The 13,850-nt window shown below is 42.5% G+C and overlaps 1 protein-coding gene across 4 annotated transcripts in view; it reads right to left on the bottom strand.

The window, feature by feature from the left end:
• The window catches only part of LOC137414787 (uncharacterized), a 123,283-nt gene that overhangs the window by 47,763 nt on the left and 61,670 nt on the right, over nt 1–13,850 (bottom strand). Inside the window, exons 9-11 of one of the 4 annotated variants that reach the window (XM_078772449.1) lie at nt 6,021–6,150; nt 5,874–5,942; nt 115–197 (exon numbers count right to left, since the gene is read on the bottom strand). In XM_078772449.1, the coding sequence (XP_078628575.1) occupies nt 115–197; nt 5,874–5,942; nt 6,021–6,150 (282 nt within the window). Of the gene's footprint in view, nt 1–114; nt 198–5,873; nt 5,946–6,020; nt 6,151–13,850 lie in introns of all 4 variants that reach the window. The other 3 variants (XM_078772447.1, XM_078772451.1, XM_078772450.1) reach the window with 3 other exon arrangements.

A 13,850-nucleotide genomic window follows, 5' to 3' on the forward strand; every position in this document is an offset into this window, starting at 1 on the left:
ACCATTTGAGCAAGATCTGAGGTTTAGCCGTTGTTCAAGTTTAGGGTTTGCACTATGGATCTGCTCCATGAGCCTTTCACATCTGTTTGCTTTGTTAAATGAAACATTACTCACATCCCTTGTAAAGTATTCATCATAGTTTTCTGGAACTTGCAGGTAGTTCATTGCAATATCCTTGACATTGACAACACACGGTTCTGCATGGAAGGAAAAGGGATGCATGACAAGGGATAGAGTTCTCACCCTCATTTCATATTTTCCTCCGGTTGCCATTCTATTGTAATTAAGGTTTCTCCTGAAGTCCCATTGCAGAACATTGAACAAACAAATGAAACGGATCCCCTGGAGATGGGTAATGGGTTTCAAACTGTACAACAGTGTGCTTCCATTACTCGCACGGACGAATTAAAGCTGACTTTGAGTCAGTGAATGATAAATCATCAATCCAAACACTTGAAGTTGAACAAACTGTGGCCCAAGATAAGTATGCCCACTTAGCAAATGAAAGTGTAAATATAAATCTGGAGGAGTGTGACAACAAAGATTTAGCTCCATTTGAGGAAAATGGTTGTCAGTGTGCTGATGTTTCCCAAACACAACACTCTGGAGACCCCCAGATGCTGGCACACCTGTTCCTGAAACAAGAATGGCTGAGGGTATTGACCCAGATCCCAGTGGGGCAATGTCTGGTTTATCAGAAGAGGGGGTGGACATGACATCAGACACAGCCAATGACAGATCAGCCCCAGGTTCCTCCCCATCTTGTCTATGCGTTTCATTAAGAAATGAGAGAACAACGGAATGTTGTCATTTTTGATCATTTTTCCGATTTGGTTCCCTTTATTACCTCCGCCACTGAATGTGGATGGAGATTATGTTTTCACCCCTGTCTGTCTGTTTGTTTGTCTGTTTCGCTGTCTGTCTGTCTTTGAAGAAGATATCTCAAAAGGTTGTGGAGGGATTTGAACGAAACTTGGTGGAGAGGTTGGGTGTGTGACAAGGACTAATCGATTCGATTTTGGTGAAGATCTGAATGTGGATTCGGATATGATAATTATTTAATTTTTAAGTAATTCTTCACAATTGAGAGATCGGGAGAAAAGTTATACATAACATGATATTTTAAAAAAAAGTTATGGACGAGTTATGACTAAACTTGGTGGACGAGTTGGTAGGGTGACAAGCGCAAGCCGATTAGATTTTGGTTCAGGTCCGAATCCAGATCCGGCGTAATATTGGGATACAAAACATAAACTGTTCAGCCTGGCGGAGGTGTGCGCTCTACTGAGTGCCGTTCTAGTTCAGGCTGCAAAGCTAGTCCTAAAAAAAAGTCTGAAGAACGAAGCCTAACAAAATCAGTTTCATCGACCAAATAAAATTATAACAAAGGCAAAGGTTGAGTATTCTCAGCGTCAGACAAAATTTATTACCAAGTAATGAAGACACTCACTCTTGCAACACTTAATATAAATGGTGGCGCGACAAGTCACACCCGCAGATCCAAGTAAATAGTTTATCCAAATGGAAACAAGTTGATGTAATCTTATTGCTGGAAACTCATATCTCTGAGAGGGTAGAAAATGACTGGTGCAGCATTTTTAAAGTAAATGCTTCTTCAGTAATGTGTCGTCTGTATCTGCTGGAGATGTTTCTTTGGTAAAACCAGGCCTTGCATCTGAATCTTTTCCTCTTTCAGGTGATAAAGGCCCATTTTAACTCCCTAGAACTGGTGATAAATAACCTAAAATTCATTATTTTTAATGTGTATGCACCAAGTGAGAGTACCGACCGTAAAACCTTCTTTTCTGCAGTGGTAAAACATTTTAAATCGTTTCACCTCTATCAGTGCATATGCATGAGGGATTACTTCAATTGTACGGTTGTGCCCAAATTGGACAGAAATTCACCAGAACCACATTCTGAAACCCATGCTAACCTCTCTCATTTCATTTCCTTCGTGGGTTTTCTTGATGTATGGCGCTTGATGCACCCAACTGAACAAGCATTCTGAGTATTGCGCTGCAATACATGTCCCCTACCGGCAGTCTGTCGTCCGGAAAACTGTTGGGGAAATTACCAAAGTTCAAAGTGCCATAACTTTGTCAAAAATGATCGAAAGGTCGTGAAGTTCGAACTTGATCTGTACCTTATCATGAGGAAACCATGTACCAAGTTTGAAATCATTAGCTTTAAGAGTTTAGAAAAAAAGTCCGGAAAACTGTTCGTTGCGTGACGGACTGACGGACTGACGGACAGACGGAGGGACGGAGTGCAAACCTATAGTCCCCTCCGGTGTACACCGGTAGTGGACTAATAACAGCGTTGCTGCTCCAATAGTCAAGTGTCCTTAGCGAGGCTTGACTGATGGTACATCACACCACATTTTAGGAATGTCGTGGCCTTCACGAGTATTGTCCCCTATATCTTCTCCAATCACCACATGGTCACTATGGGCCTACCCTTTCCCCAATTCAAATGTAAGAGTGCCTATTGAAAATGTAATAAGTCTTTTGGATGATGCCTTTTTCAAGGAAGCCTTCGCAATCTCTGGCTATCAGTAGCTGCAAGAAAGGCCCTTTTCACTTCCATTAACCTGTGATGGGACAATATGAAAACCTATATACGGCTGTTTTATCAACAGTTTCTCAACAGTCACTCATGAAAGTCAAGTCACATTGGCTCGTTGGGAAACAGAAATTCTAAAATTGGAGAGCAACCCGGCAAAACAAGAGAATGAGGCAAACTATAAGTTACTCCTTGAAATAAAGACCCAACTTAGGGAATCATTGCAGGAGAAAGCTGCAGGATTATTCGTTAGACTAAGAATATAAAATAGAAAAGTATCAGACAGCCCCAGCAAATCTTTTTTTTTTCACCTTGAATCTGAAACCAAACCATCTCGGCTTATTTTTTTTAATCAGTTATGGACCCCAGTGTGAATGTAATTACGAAATCTGATGGGGTAAAAAATACTATTAGAAAGTTATATTCAGAACTATTTGCAAAAAAGGATGTTTGTGAGGATGAGATAAAACTCTTTACCTCCCATCCTTGACCGAGACCTAACACCTGGAGCTGGATGTGCCGTTAACCCTTGCTGAACTAGAATGTGCCCTGGGTGTGTAATGGATTCTGGAAAAGCTCCAGGAATTGATGGCTTACCAGCTGAGTATTACTGGAATTTTGGTATATTTTGGGTTGGAAACTTTTGAACATTATCCAGGAATCACTGTGATCTGATCTAATGCCATCAAGTCTTCGGAGAGCAGTGGTGAGTCTCCTCTCAAAGTCAGGATATCTCAGGAGGATGGAGAATTGCCGAACAGTTTCAATAATATGCACCGATTACAAACTTTTCGCAAAAGTGATGGTAAATCGTACAAAGAAATTCATTAGCGATCTGGTCCCACCTGATTAGACTTTCTGCATCCCCAGTCGTTCCAATTGCGACAACATTTTTTTGGTTCGGGATTTAATGGACGCTTGACATTATCAAAATTATTTTGGAATATTTTTTCTAGACTTGCTTCCTTTTTGCTTTAGCAAGAGAACCACTACTTTGTAAACTCAAAGAATATCTCCGGCCTGACTTGTTTTCCAAGGAGTCCACCATTGACTATATCAGCGTATGCAGATGATGTTTGCGTCATAATCAGGAACAACCACGATATTGTTGTTGCTGTTGTTGAATCCTTGAGAACTTTTTTCCTTGCTTCTTCTCTGAAAGTTAATTGGACAAAAAGTAAAGCTCTTTGGGTACTATACCTTAATAGTTGCCTACCTGTCTCGACACATCCAGCACCTTTTCCAGAAAACCTAGAATGGAAGGCAGACGATGGCAATTACTTTGTTATATCCCTGGGTTCCAAACAATTTGTGAAAAAAAATTTGGGAAGGCCTGACTGAAGACATGGAGAGGAGACTGAGCTTGTGGAAACGAGCACGGCCACACCTTTCTTTTAAGGGCCGTGTCTTGATGGCCAATAACTTGGTTGCTGCAACTTTATGGCATCAATTTATTTGCCTACACCCACCAAAAGTGCTGCTGGACATGATCCAAGCCAAACTGGTGGACTTTTTTTTTTCGGAAGGCCATCATTGGCTGTGGCCAAATGTAATACAACGTACTTCATCCACTAGAGGCCTTGTTCGTGTGAAGTCCTGTGTTATGGCCTTTCGCTTATGCTCCATTCAACACCTTCTATATGTTGAGCCCCATCCAAACCACCGCTTGGCCTGTCATATTTTGCAATAGGCATTATCTTTTTTAATAGACTTTTGCAATAGACTCGGCTACGGTCTTGAAATATTCCTGACTCACCTCAAGTACGTGGATATATCAACGCTCCCCATATTTTACCAGAGCCTTCTCAATGCCTGGATAGGCCTATCCGTAAGTCGCAGAGGTGATGCATACTCCCCAGGGATGTTTGAAGTTTAACTATTTTTCACTCATCACTTCCCTGATATATCCAGGAGCCGTGAATTGTGCCAACGTTGCATTGATGCGGGCACAAACAAAGTATGGCACCTACGGCCAAGCTCTGGTGTAGGGTGGAAGACTGTAACGGAAATTTCAACTGTAACAGGGAATCGATCCAGGAGAAAAATTGGGTTAATAATAAGGAAAGTAGTTCAAAAAGGTCATCGGTTATGGCTATTTTGGAATCGGAATGCACATGTTCAGCCCAATGAATCCTATTTCCGGAAACTGATTTTAACTGTTCTCCCAGGGAACTACCACTGTTAGCACAGGGACAAATTAATTGCAAGCTGCTAGCAGCAAAAGCTTGTATAAGACGAGTATAAATCAAATTATCTGCGTTTCTCCACCCAGCTTTCTGAACCTATATGGGAATCAATGTATGTATTGCAAGCTAATCACCAAAAGAACAGGAGATCTCCAGTGAGCCTAGCCCACTGGATCATCACATGCAACACAAATTACAGGCATTTTGGCCCAATATCTGCATGCTGCCCCTTCTGCTCCGTTAATTAGGATGTATTTCATATTTTTTTTTTTTTGGTTGTGAAAGACTTTCTCAATTATTTAACTGGTTAAACTGTGTGTTGCTCAAAATGAATTTCACATTTACTTTTCGATCCTTTCTTTTTGGGTTCAAAAAAGAAGGTTAACATGACAAAAAGTATGAACTGCTGTGTTTCTATGTAGCTACAGCTAAACTTGCTGCTTACCTGTCTAGAAAGGAGAAGCGAAATAGTAAACCCCTTCACCATTGCAACGTCACGTCGTTTTTCAGTGCAGTTGTTTCTGCAAGGTTAAAACTAGAATTTATTTTTTCCAAGACCATGGCTGTACTTTATGTTTATGGAGGGGGTGGGTAAAATAGGCTATGTGGCTGTGGCATCACGCGAGGGTATGGGGGCCGGGGGCGTGGGGGGGCATCAATTAATCAATGTAAGTGAGTACCATGTAGCACAACCTGGTGGTGGTGGTGACAGAAGTCATTACACTTTCCTTTTTTTTACTTTTTTACCTCGGCAACGCTGAGGTGTTACAGCACTCTTTGCATGGGTACATTTGTCGTCCTTCCCTTCTCCCCCCCCCCCAAAGGGCCTGTCAAACCCCCCCAAAACGTATATGCAGTATATCTTTCCCATCCCTCTTCCCTCCCCTATCATTCCCCTCTCTCCCCTCAACCCCTCTCCTCTCCCCCCTCCAGTTCAATCCCTCCACCCTCTTCCCTCTTCCTCCCCGGGCAACAATAGGTACTAGTGGTGAATAATGCTGAGAATGGGGTTCAGTAGTAGCAAGTGCAGGGTTAGTTAAATTCCTTCACAATAAAGTCATGCCTTTATATCGAGATGTTATTATATCATTATTTCAGATGGAAAACCGACACCTACTTTACCTTTATGCCTTGGATCTTTAGTATGACCGCTTTCTTCAACATCTGGTTGATCATTGATGATTTCTTTATCTGCTGAAGAAAGCATTTTATTGATTCAAGTCCCATCATCTGTGAATTTATAGACATGCCATTTACCTTACCACATACCTCCTTGTGTGTATTCGCAGGATGGCAAGATCATTTGTCCATGGTGGCATGACACATTCAAACTCTTCTTTGGCTGATCTTCCAGTATACATTCAAAGACAACCACTGTTTTCCCAGGAAATTCGAATTTCTTCACCACAGAAATAAAAGAAAAAAGTGCATTAATTCATTTTTCTTCCAGGAATGTTTATCATCACAGCAACATTATCTTGAAACTGGACCCTAGATCCTACAACTTGCAAAGGCAGTGTAAAGCTGAATTGTAACTACAGCCATCATTATCCCATGCAGGCGAAGCGAAAAGCAGATTTAAGCAATTGGTTCATGTCTGTCCGTCCATCCGTCCGTCTTATCAGTTGATTTTACTGTATTTTGTCTCTGAATTTGTCCTGATCGCAAATGCACAGAGATGAGTGAGATAATATTTTAACTATGTCTGCCTGCTTGGCAACAACAACAACAACAGGCATTTTAAGGCCATTTTCCCTGCGAGAGCAGGGGGTTAGCCTTACGGGAACCATGACAATGGTTCCCGTAAGGCATGACATGACAACCATGACATGACAATGCCCATCACCATGACAATCTTCTCCATTTTGCCCTATTTTCTGCATCTCCCATTGTCAACCCCCTTGCCCGCATTTCTTCGTCCACCAACTTTAGCCAAGTCTTTCTCGGTCTTCCCCATCCTCTACTTCCTTCTACATTCATTTCCATCACTCTTCTCAACCAGTCACTTTCATCCTTCGTCAACACATGATGAAACCATCCAAACGTGTTTCTCTTCACAGCATCAATCACAGGCTCTATTCCCATCATCTTTCACAATTCATCATTTGTCTTCCTCTCTCTCAACGATACTCCGCACATCCACCGAACCATTCGCATTTCCACCCTTTACAGCCTTTGTTGCTGCTCTACATTCATTACCCATGTCTCGCTCCCATAAATCATAACACTTCTCACACATGCAGCATACACCTTTCCCTTCAGCTTCAACGACACTCCCCTCCTCATCAGCATGCCACTCAGTTCCCAAAACTTCTTCCATGCACATCTCACTCCAGCAACTGTTGCCGAGTCTGATCCACCTTCTCCATTCAGCATGTCTCCTAATTAGCGAAATGTTTTCACACCTTCCAGCTTCACGCTGTCTCCAAGATCCAACTCAACATTTCCTCCATCTGCAGCTCCCTCTGTGCACACCTTACACTTGAATGTGGCTGCAACACTGGTTAATGACCCTCTCAAACCACTACATTTTTGATGAACCCACTCAGTGCACATTGAATAGAGTTCACTCCGACACCCCTCCTGCACACAGCACATGGCCACTTCCCAGTTCTTTCCACCTCACCACATGCTTAACCACTTGTCATCACCTTCGTCTTTCCGATATTCACCTTCAGACCTTTTGTCTCCATACATTCCTTCCACTTGTTCATCTTCTCCTTCAGTCCATCCATACTCTCAGCAATCAACACCAGATCATCTGCATAAAACAACTACCATGGTAAACCTTCCTGTACGTTCTGAGCCAGCACTTCCATCACAGCTACAAATAGTAGTGGACTTTGTACCGACCCCTGATGCACTCCCACCTTCACCTCAAACTCACCACTGTTCCCGTCCTTCGTCCTTACAGCTGTGTGCGCTCTCTCGTACATTGCCATCACTACTCTGATCAACCATTCCTCCACTCCTAACTTCCTCAATGCCCATGTCCCTACTTCGCGTGGAACCCTATCGAATGCTTTCTCCAGATCAACAAACCCAAGAAACAACTTATTCCTCTTCTCCATGTACTTCTCCTGCAACTGCCTCACAATAAAGAGCACGTCTGTCGTTCCTCTTCCTGGCATAAATCCAAACTGCATTTCGTCGATCTTCACTTTCTTCCTTATCTTCTTCTCCAACACCCTTTCCAATACCTTCATTCCATGCTCTAACTAGATGGTATTCATTGAATACTTACCCTGCACAATCAACTTGGTGTGAGCCAAATCTTCTATTTTTGAACGTTTTTTTTTTTATCCAACATGTCTGCCAGACAACGTGAGCGATGACATCATAAATTTATATTCTCTAAATAATTGTTGCATAGATCATGCTCAATAAATTTCAAACTGATCAGACTAAGAGTTGTCCCTGTCGAATTATGACATCATAATTATGGCACCAATGTCATCATCGTTAACAACACCTATTCCCCATATGGAGTTATTTACAATGAGCCACATTTCAATTTTTTAAATGCTGACACGGCACACACTTTACTTTACTGAAATGCAGACACAAATGTTATATTTTCATCAATCGTTGGAATTTCGCCAAATCTGTTTTGGTCGTGTGTTAATATACCTCAGTGATTGACAAATCTGAAATCAGAATTTTATTTGAAGTCAAAATGACCCCGTGAGGTCGCTCCGTACCTTGCCTGCTCGTCATGTGCAGTGTGATAAATTAATTCCATGCCCTTCACTAGAAAACTCTTCTTCTTCACGCAAGAGCAACTTCTAGCTTCCAGACCGTACATCCAATCATCTTGAAATTTTTCAGACTGGTTACACTTCATTATCTCTACTATAATATAAAGTTTCACATTGATCAAAGAAGCAGTTCAAGAGTTATACATTTTAAAACATTTTCGTTGAATTATTTATATCTGCCAAACCACGTAACTTAGCGCAAATTCCAAAAGGTCATTTTAGTAGACTGATATGCTGAACATATCTGTGAGGTTTCCCCTCGATAGGATCAAAAATGAGGGCGGAGCTAGGTTTTAAAAGTTTATGCTTAAAAACATCACAACTCTGAAACCATGTGATGCATGATGTCATACTCGCTGACTTTTTTGGTTTGTCATGGGTATGCGATTCTGCCTGCAAAGTTTGGCCTCGATCTGTTCAGTCGTTTTGGAGAAAATTGGATTTTAGTGGTTTTTCAGGCTTTTCACTCAAAACAATATGGCGGCCGAACCACGTGACCTACGACGTCATTATAATTTTATTTCTGCATCAATTTATGCCGAGAAGTGCTCAAGAAATTTCATCCTGATCGGATAAAGTTTTATAATTGTCGAATTATGACGTCATAACGGTGGCACCTATAACGTCATCATTCACATGTCATTTGGCATGGAGTGTTCTTTGCATTTGCCCTGTCAATTATTTCTGTGCAGCGGTTTTTGAGATATAGAGGTGCAATCTTTTTTGGTTTTTCCAAGATGGCGCCCATACCACGCGACCTGTGACGTCATAATATTCACTAAAATATTCTACAGGAGGAGGCCTTCCTATGGTGAAAATTTCATGTCAATCGGACCAACGGTTGCCGAGAAAATGAATTTTTAAATTGCAGGTACGTACGACGTACGTACGTACCCGAATGCTTGACCCTGCCTTTCGCTTCACGAGCGCAGGGCAATAACTTTATCGCTCTATACGAGCCACAGTCCAGAGGGTCACCTTTCCCCTTGTATAGAGGGACGAGGGTACTCAGTTCTCAATCCACTGGAATGCGGCCTTCTTTCACCACCAGATTACAGATCTCTGTCATTCTCTTCACACCCCAACTTCCCGCTGTGTTCAACATATCTCCCACAACTCCCGTCGGCCCTCCCGCTTTTCTACTCTTCATTGCTTTTATCGCTTCGTCAACTTCCTTCTCAGTTATGTTCTCTGCCGGTCCTAAAACTGGGTTACTCTCAATGTTGCCATCCCATTCATTCTCTGCATTCAACAGCATTTCCATATATCTCTTCCATCTTCCTGTAATTATATCTGGGTCAACGATTTGTCCCACTTCATCCTTCAAGCAACTCACCCCCATCACATGGCACCTCTCGTTTTGCCTGCTTGGCAGTCAAACAAAAATTGAAAATCATTACAAACAGGAAACTTACTGTTTATAATGACATCATAATGCACCCATGCAGGAGGCACGAGTAATTAATGTACAGAAGTGGCCAAAAATATTGGCACCCTTGCACTTTTTACAAATAACACACAATTTCCTCGAAAAATAAGTTGAAATTGACAGAAGTCTCCACAATTGACGAAGTCTCCACAGTCTCTCCAACGGTCTCCACAATTCTTTATTTCACTGTAAATGTTACAGAACCTTTGTTTTTGATTCAGAACTTAATATATCCTTTTAAATCAGAAAATAAAAAGAAATGGCATTGACAAAATAATTGACACCCTCGACTTAATATTTGGTAGCACGGCCTTTGGACAAAATAACATCAGTCAAGCGCTTCCTATAGCCATGAATGAGCTTCCTTCACCTCTCTACTGGCAGTTTGGCCCACTCTTCTTGTGCAAACTGCTCCAGTTCTCCCAGATTTGAAGGGTGCCTTCTCCCAACTGCTGTTTCCAGATCTCCCCCAGGTGTTCAATGGGATTTAGATCTGGACTCATTTCTTGCCACTTCAGAACAGTCTAACGTTTTGTCTTGAACCAATTCTGAGTGCTTTTTGAAGTGTGTTTGGGGTCATTGTCCTGCTGCAAGACCCATGACCTTCGACGGAGACCCAGCTTTCTGATACGGGTTGAACATTGTGCTCCAAAATGCCTTGGTAATCTCATGATTTCATGATGCCATGCACACATTCAAGGCACCTAGTGCCAGAGGCAGAACAGCAACCCCAAAGCATCACTGAATCTCAACCATGTTTGACTGTAGGGAAGGTGTTCTTTTCTTTGAAAGCTTCATTTTGTTTTCTGTAAACATAGAGATGATGTGCTTTACAAAAAAGCTCTAATTTAGTCTCATCTGTCCACAGGTCATTCTCCCAGAATAATTTTGGCTTGTTCGGGTGTGTTTTGGCAAACTCCAGTCAGGCTTTCTTATGTCTCTCTCTCAGCAGTGGGGTCCTCCTGTGTCTCCTACAATAGAATCCCCTTTCATTGAGTTGGCGACAGATGGTGCTAATTGAAACGGTCGTACCTTGTGTCGGAAGGTCAGCTTGGTTCTGTTTGGCAGTTGATCGAGGTGATTTCCCCACCATTCGAACAATCCTTCGTTGCAATCTTCGATCAAGTTTTCTCTTGCGGCCACGTCCAGGGAGGTTGGCTACAATGCCATGGGCCTTGAACTTCCTGATAACATTGCGTACAGTGGACACAGGAACAACAAGGTCTCTGGAGATGGACTTGTAGCCTTGAGATTGTCCATGCTTGGCTACAATCTTGTCTGACCTCCTCAGACAATTCTCTGGTTTTCTTTCTTTTCTCCATGTTCATTGTGGTACACACAGTGACACAACACACCAGAATGACTCCTTTTCTCCATTCAAACTGGTTGAATGAATGATTTTTATATTGCAGGCACCTGCAACTCACCACAAGTGAGTTAAATTCCAAAGTAAAGGAGAATCACCTGCTTGAAATGTAATTATTTCTAACAACTTCTAAAAGATGCCAATAATATTGTGCATGCCATTTTAGGATTTCTGTGTGGAATAAGCTAAGATTTAGTATTTTTTTTTCAGCTTTTTTTGTTTTGTTTCACTACAAACCAAAGAAATACAAATGTGGATAGAAAAAAAAAAAATTATTTCAACAGTTTTCTCGAAGAAATGGTGCATTATTTGAAAAAAGTGCAAGGGTGCCAATATTTTTGGCCACAACAGTAACTGTGTTAGACAGGGTGATGTCATAGCCACTGGTGAAAACGGTAGTAAAACCCGGAATTTATTTATATATATATATGCCATGAAACCTCTTTAAATCCCTTTATATCTTTATTTTAATTTAATTATATAGTGGAAGACTGAATGACACAAATCACCTTCATAATACTAAAAACCATGCAATATATCGATATATAACATGATGGGGCGTGGCATGTGGGAGTGTGCATATCGAGTGAAGAAGAGCCCGCCATTAGCAGAATGCTTATGGTTAATGGGTATTTGTTCACCTGCTTAATTAACATGGGCCATTAACACAATAACCCTCAAGCCCTCCAACATCACCTTCACAATCAACTCGTCTTTATCGTCACCATAAACATCGCCATCGCAATAATGGATCAAGTTTATCATCATTATTATTAAAGGTAAGTTTCATGAGCTTAAGTCAAGAAAATAAATTTATTTTATGTTCTTAAAACAGGAAAGTAAGTGTGGTGTTGTTTTAACGGTTAAGGTGGCTGTCTTGAGTTTGAGCCCCTGTCATTCTGTTAAATAACACCAGGTGTTTTGACTCGGCCTGCTATCCTTCCGAGGTTGGCAACATGGGTACCGGCTTACTCGCAACGGGGCACTGCATCAGCAGCACAGCTGTGCTCCCAGCGATGATGCAACCAGCACAGTTAATTAAGGGCCGCCCGTTTGTTTGTGTGGATCTTTGGCGCGTATCAGTAGAGGCTTAAGGGGATTGTTTGCTTATTTTGTTCCTGTTATTGCTTCCTGTTGTGCCCCCCCCCCCCCCCTCCCTCCCTCCCTCCCTCACCCAGCCCTGCCCAAGTGCTAATTGCCTATTAAATACTAGCGAGAATATTAAGAGAGGGTTAGGAAAGAGAGGATGGAGAGCAGAGCAGAGGGGAGGGGAGAGGAGGTAGGAGGAGGAGAGGAGTAAGAGAAGAGTAAGAGTAGGTGGAGGGCAGAGGGAGGGGGGAAGGAGGGGAAGGGAAGGGAAGGGGAGAGGAGGGGAAGGGGAGAGGAGGGGAAGGGGAGAGGAGGGGAAAGGGAGAGGAGGGGATGGGAAGGGGGGAGGAGGAGAGGGGGCCAGGAGGGGAAGGGGAGGGGAGAGGGCAGGGGAAGAGGAAAAGGGAGATGGTGGGAAAGAGGCGGGGAGTGGAAAGGGGCAGGAGAGGGGAGGGGAAGGGAGGGGTGTTGTGAAATCTGTATTATAAAATGAGTCGTGTCTGTTTGTCGTGTTATAACTTGAGAACGGATTAACGGATTTCAATAAATGCATCTACGGTGGATTCTGGTAACTCCCGAGAGTGTTTGTGATCCCAATAAATGTTTTTTTTTAAAATGGGTACATGGGACACGCATGTCAAAACTGCAAATGCCAACACGTGACGTTGGTTATCCCTGCACGGAGAGCAGGATCTCCCAATAATCCTTTTTTTTTTCTTCCCCCATGGATTAGCCATCGCAGCAAAGATTGGTATTTTCACCAGCGAAGCAACGGGTCTGTCCAGTAGTACCTAAAAACAGCGAGAATGCATGTGGGAGGCCACATGGCGAGGCCAGAACCCCACCGTTATGGCCCGACTCGTGCTAAAGCGCTCGCCGTCCCGCCCAGCCGCAGCTCAGAGGTTGAACCGTCTGCTTATGTCATTTTACCAGCTTGGCAATCATGGGGGGAAACAATCTGAAGTTCTCTACGACTGCAGCACAAATTTCAAAGAGACAGACGAGCAGGATGATCCTCCTTCATGAACTGATCCCAAAGACTTCATTCATTCCCAGAGTTGGTGGCATAATGGTTGGAGCGTCTGCTCCGAGTCTGGGAGGTCGACGGTTTGAACCCTAGCCTCGTCATACCAAAGACATTAAACATGGTACATGCTGCTTCCTTAATTTCTGACCGGGGACTGATCTGGCTCAGCCTTTAAAAGGATAAAGCATAAAAATAAGTTGGCAATGCCAGTGCAGACTTTCATGGTACTTATGGCCTCCTCATGCATTGAATTTCCTTGGAAGGGAACATTTTCCTGTAGCAATTTAGTTCCTTAATTTCAGGGCTACATTTTCAGAAAGACTTTGAATGTTGGTTCATGCTTAGTTAATGATAGATTTATAGGTTATTCTCTACTGTCCCCACATGTTATGTTTGGGATTCACCAAATTTTCCCATCAGTTCGCGTGGC

Source organism: Myxine glutinosa, chromosome 2, assembly GCF_964187855.1.
Source record: "Myxine glutinosa chromosome 2, kmMyxGlut1.1, whole genome shotgun sequence".
Classification (NCBI taxonomy): Eukaryota; Metazoa; Chordata; class Myxini; order Myxiniformes; family Myxinidae; genus Myxine; species Myxine glutinosa.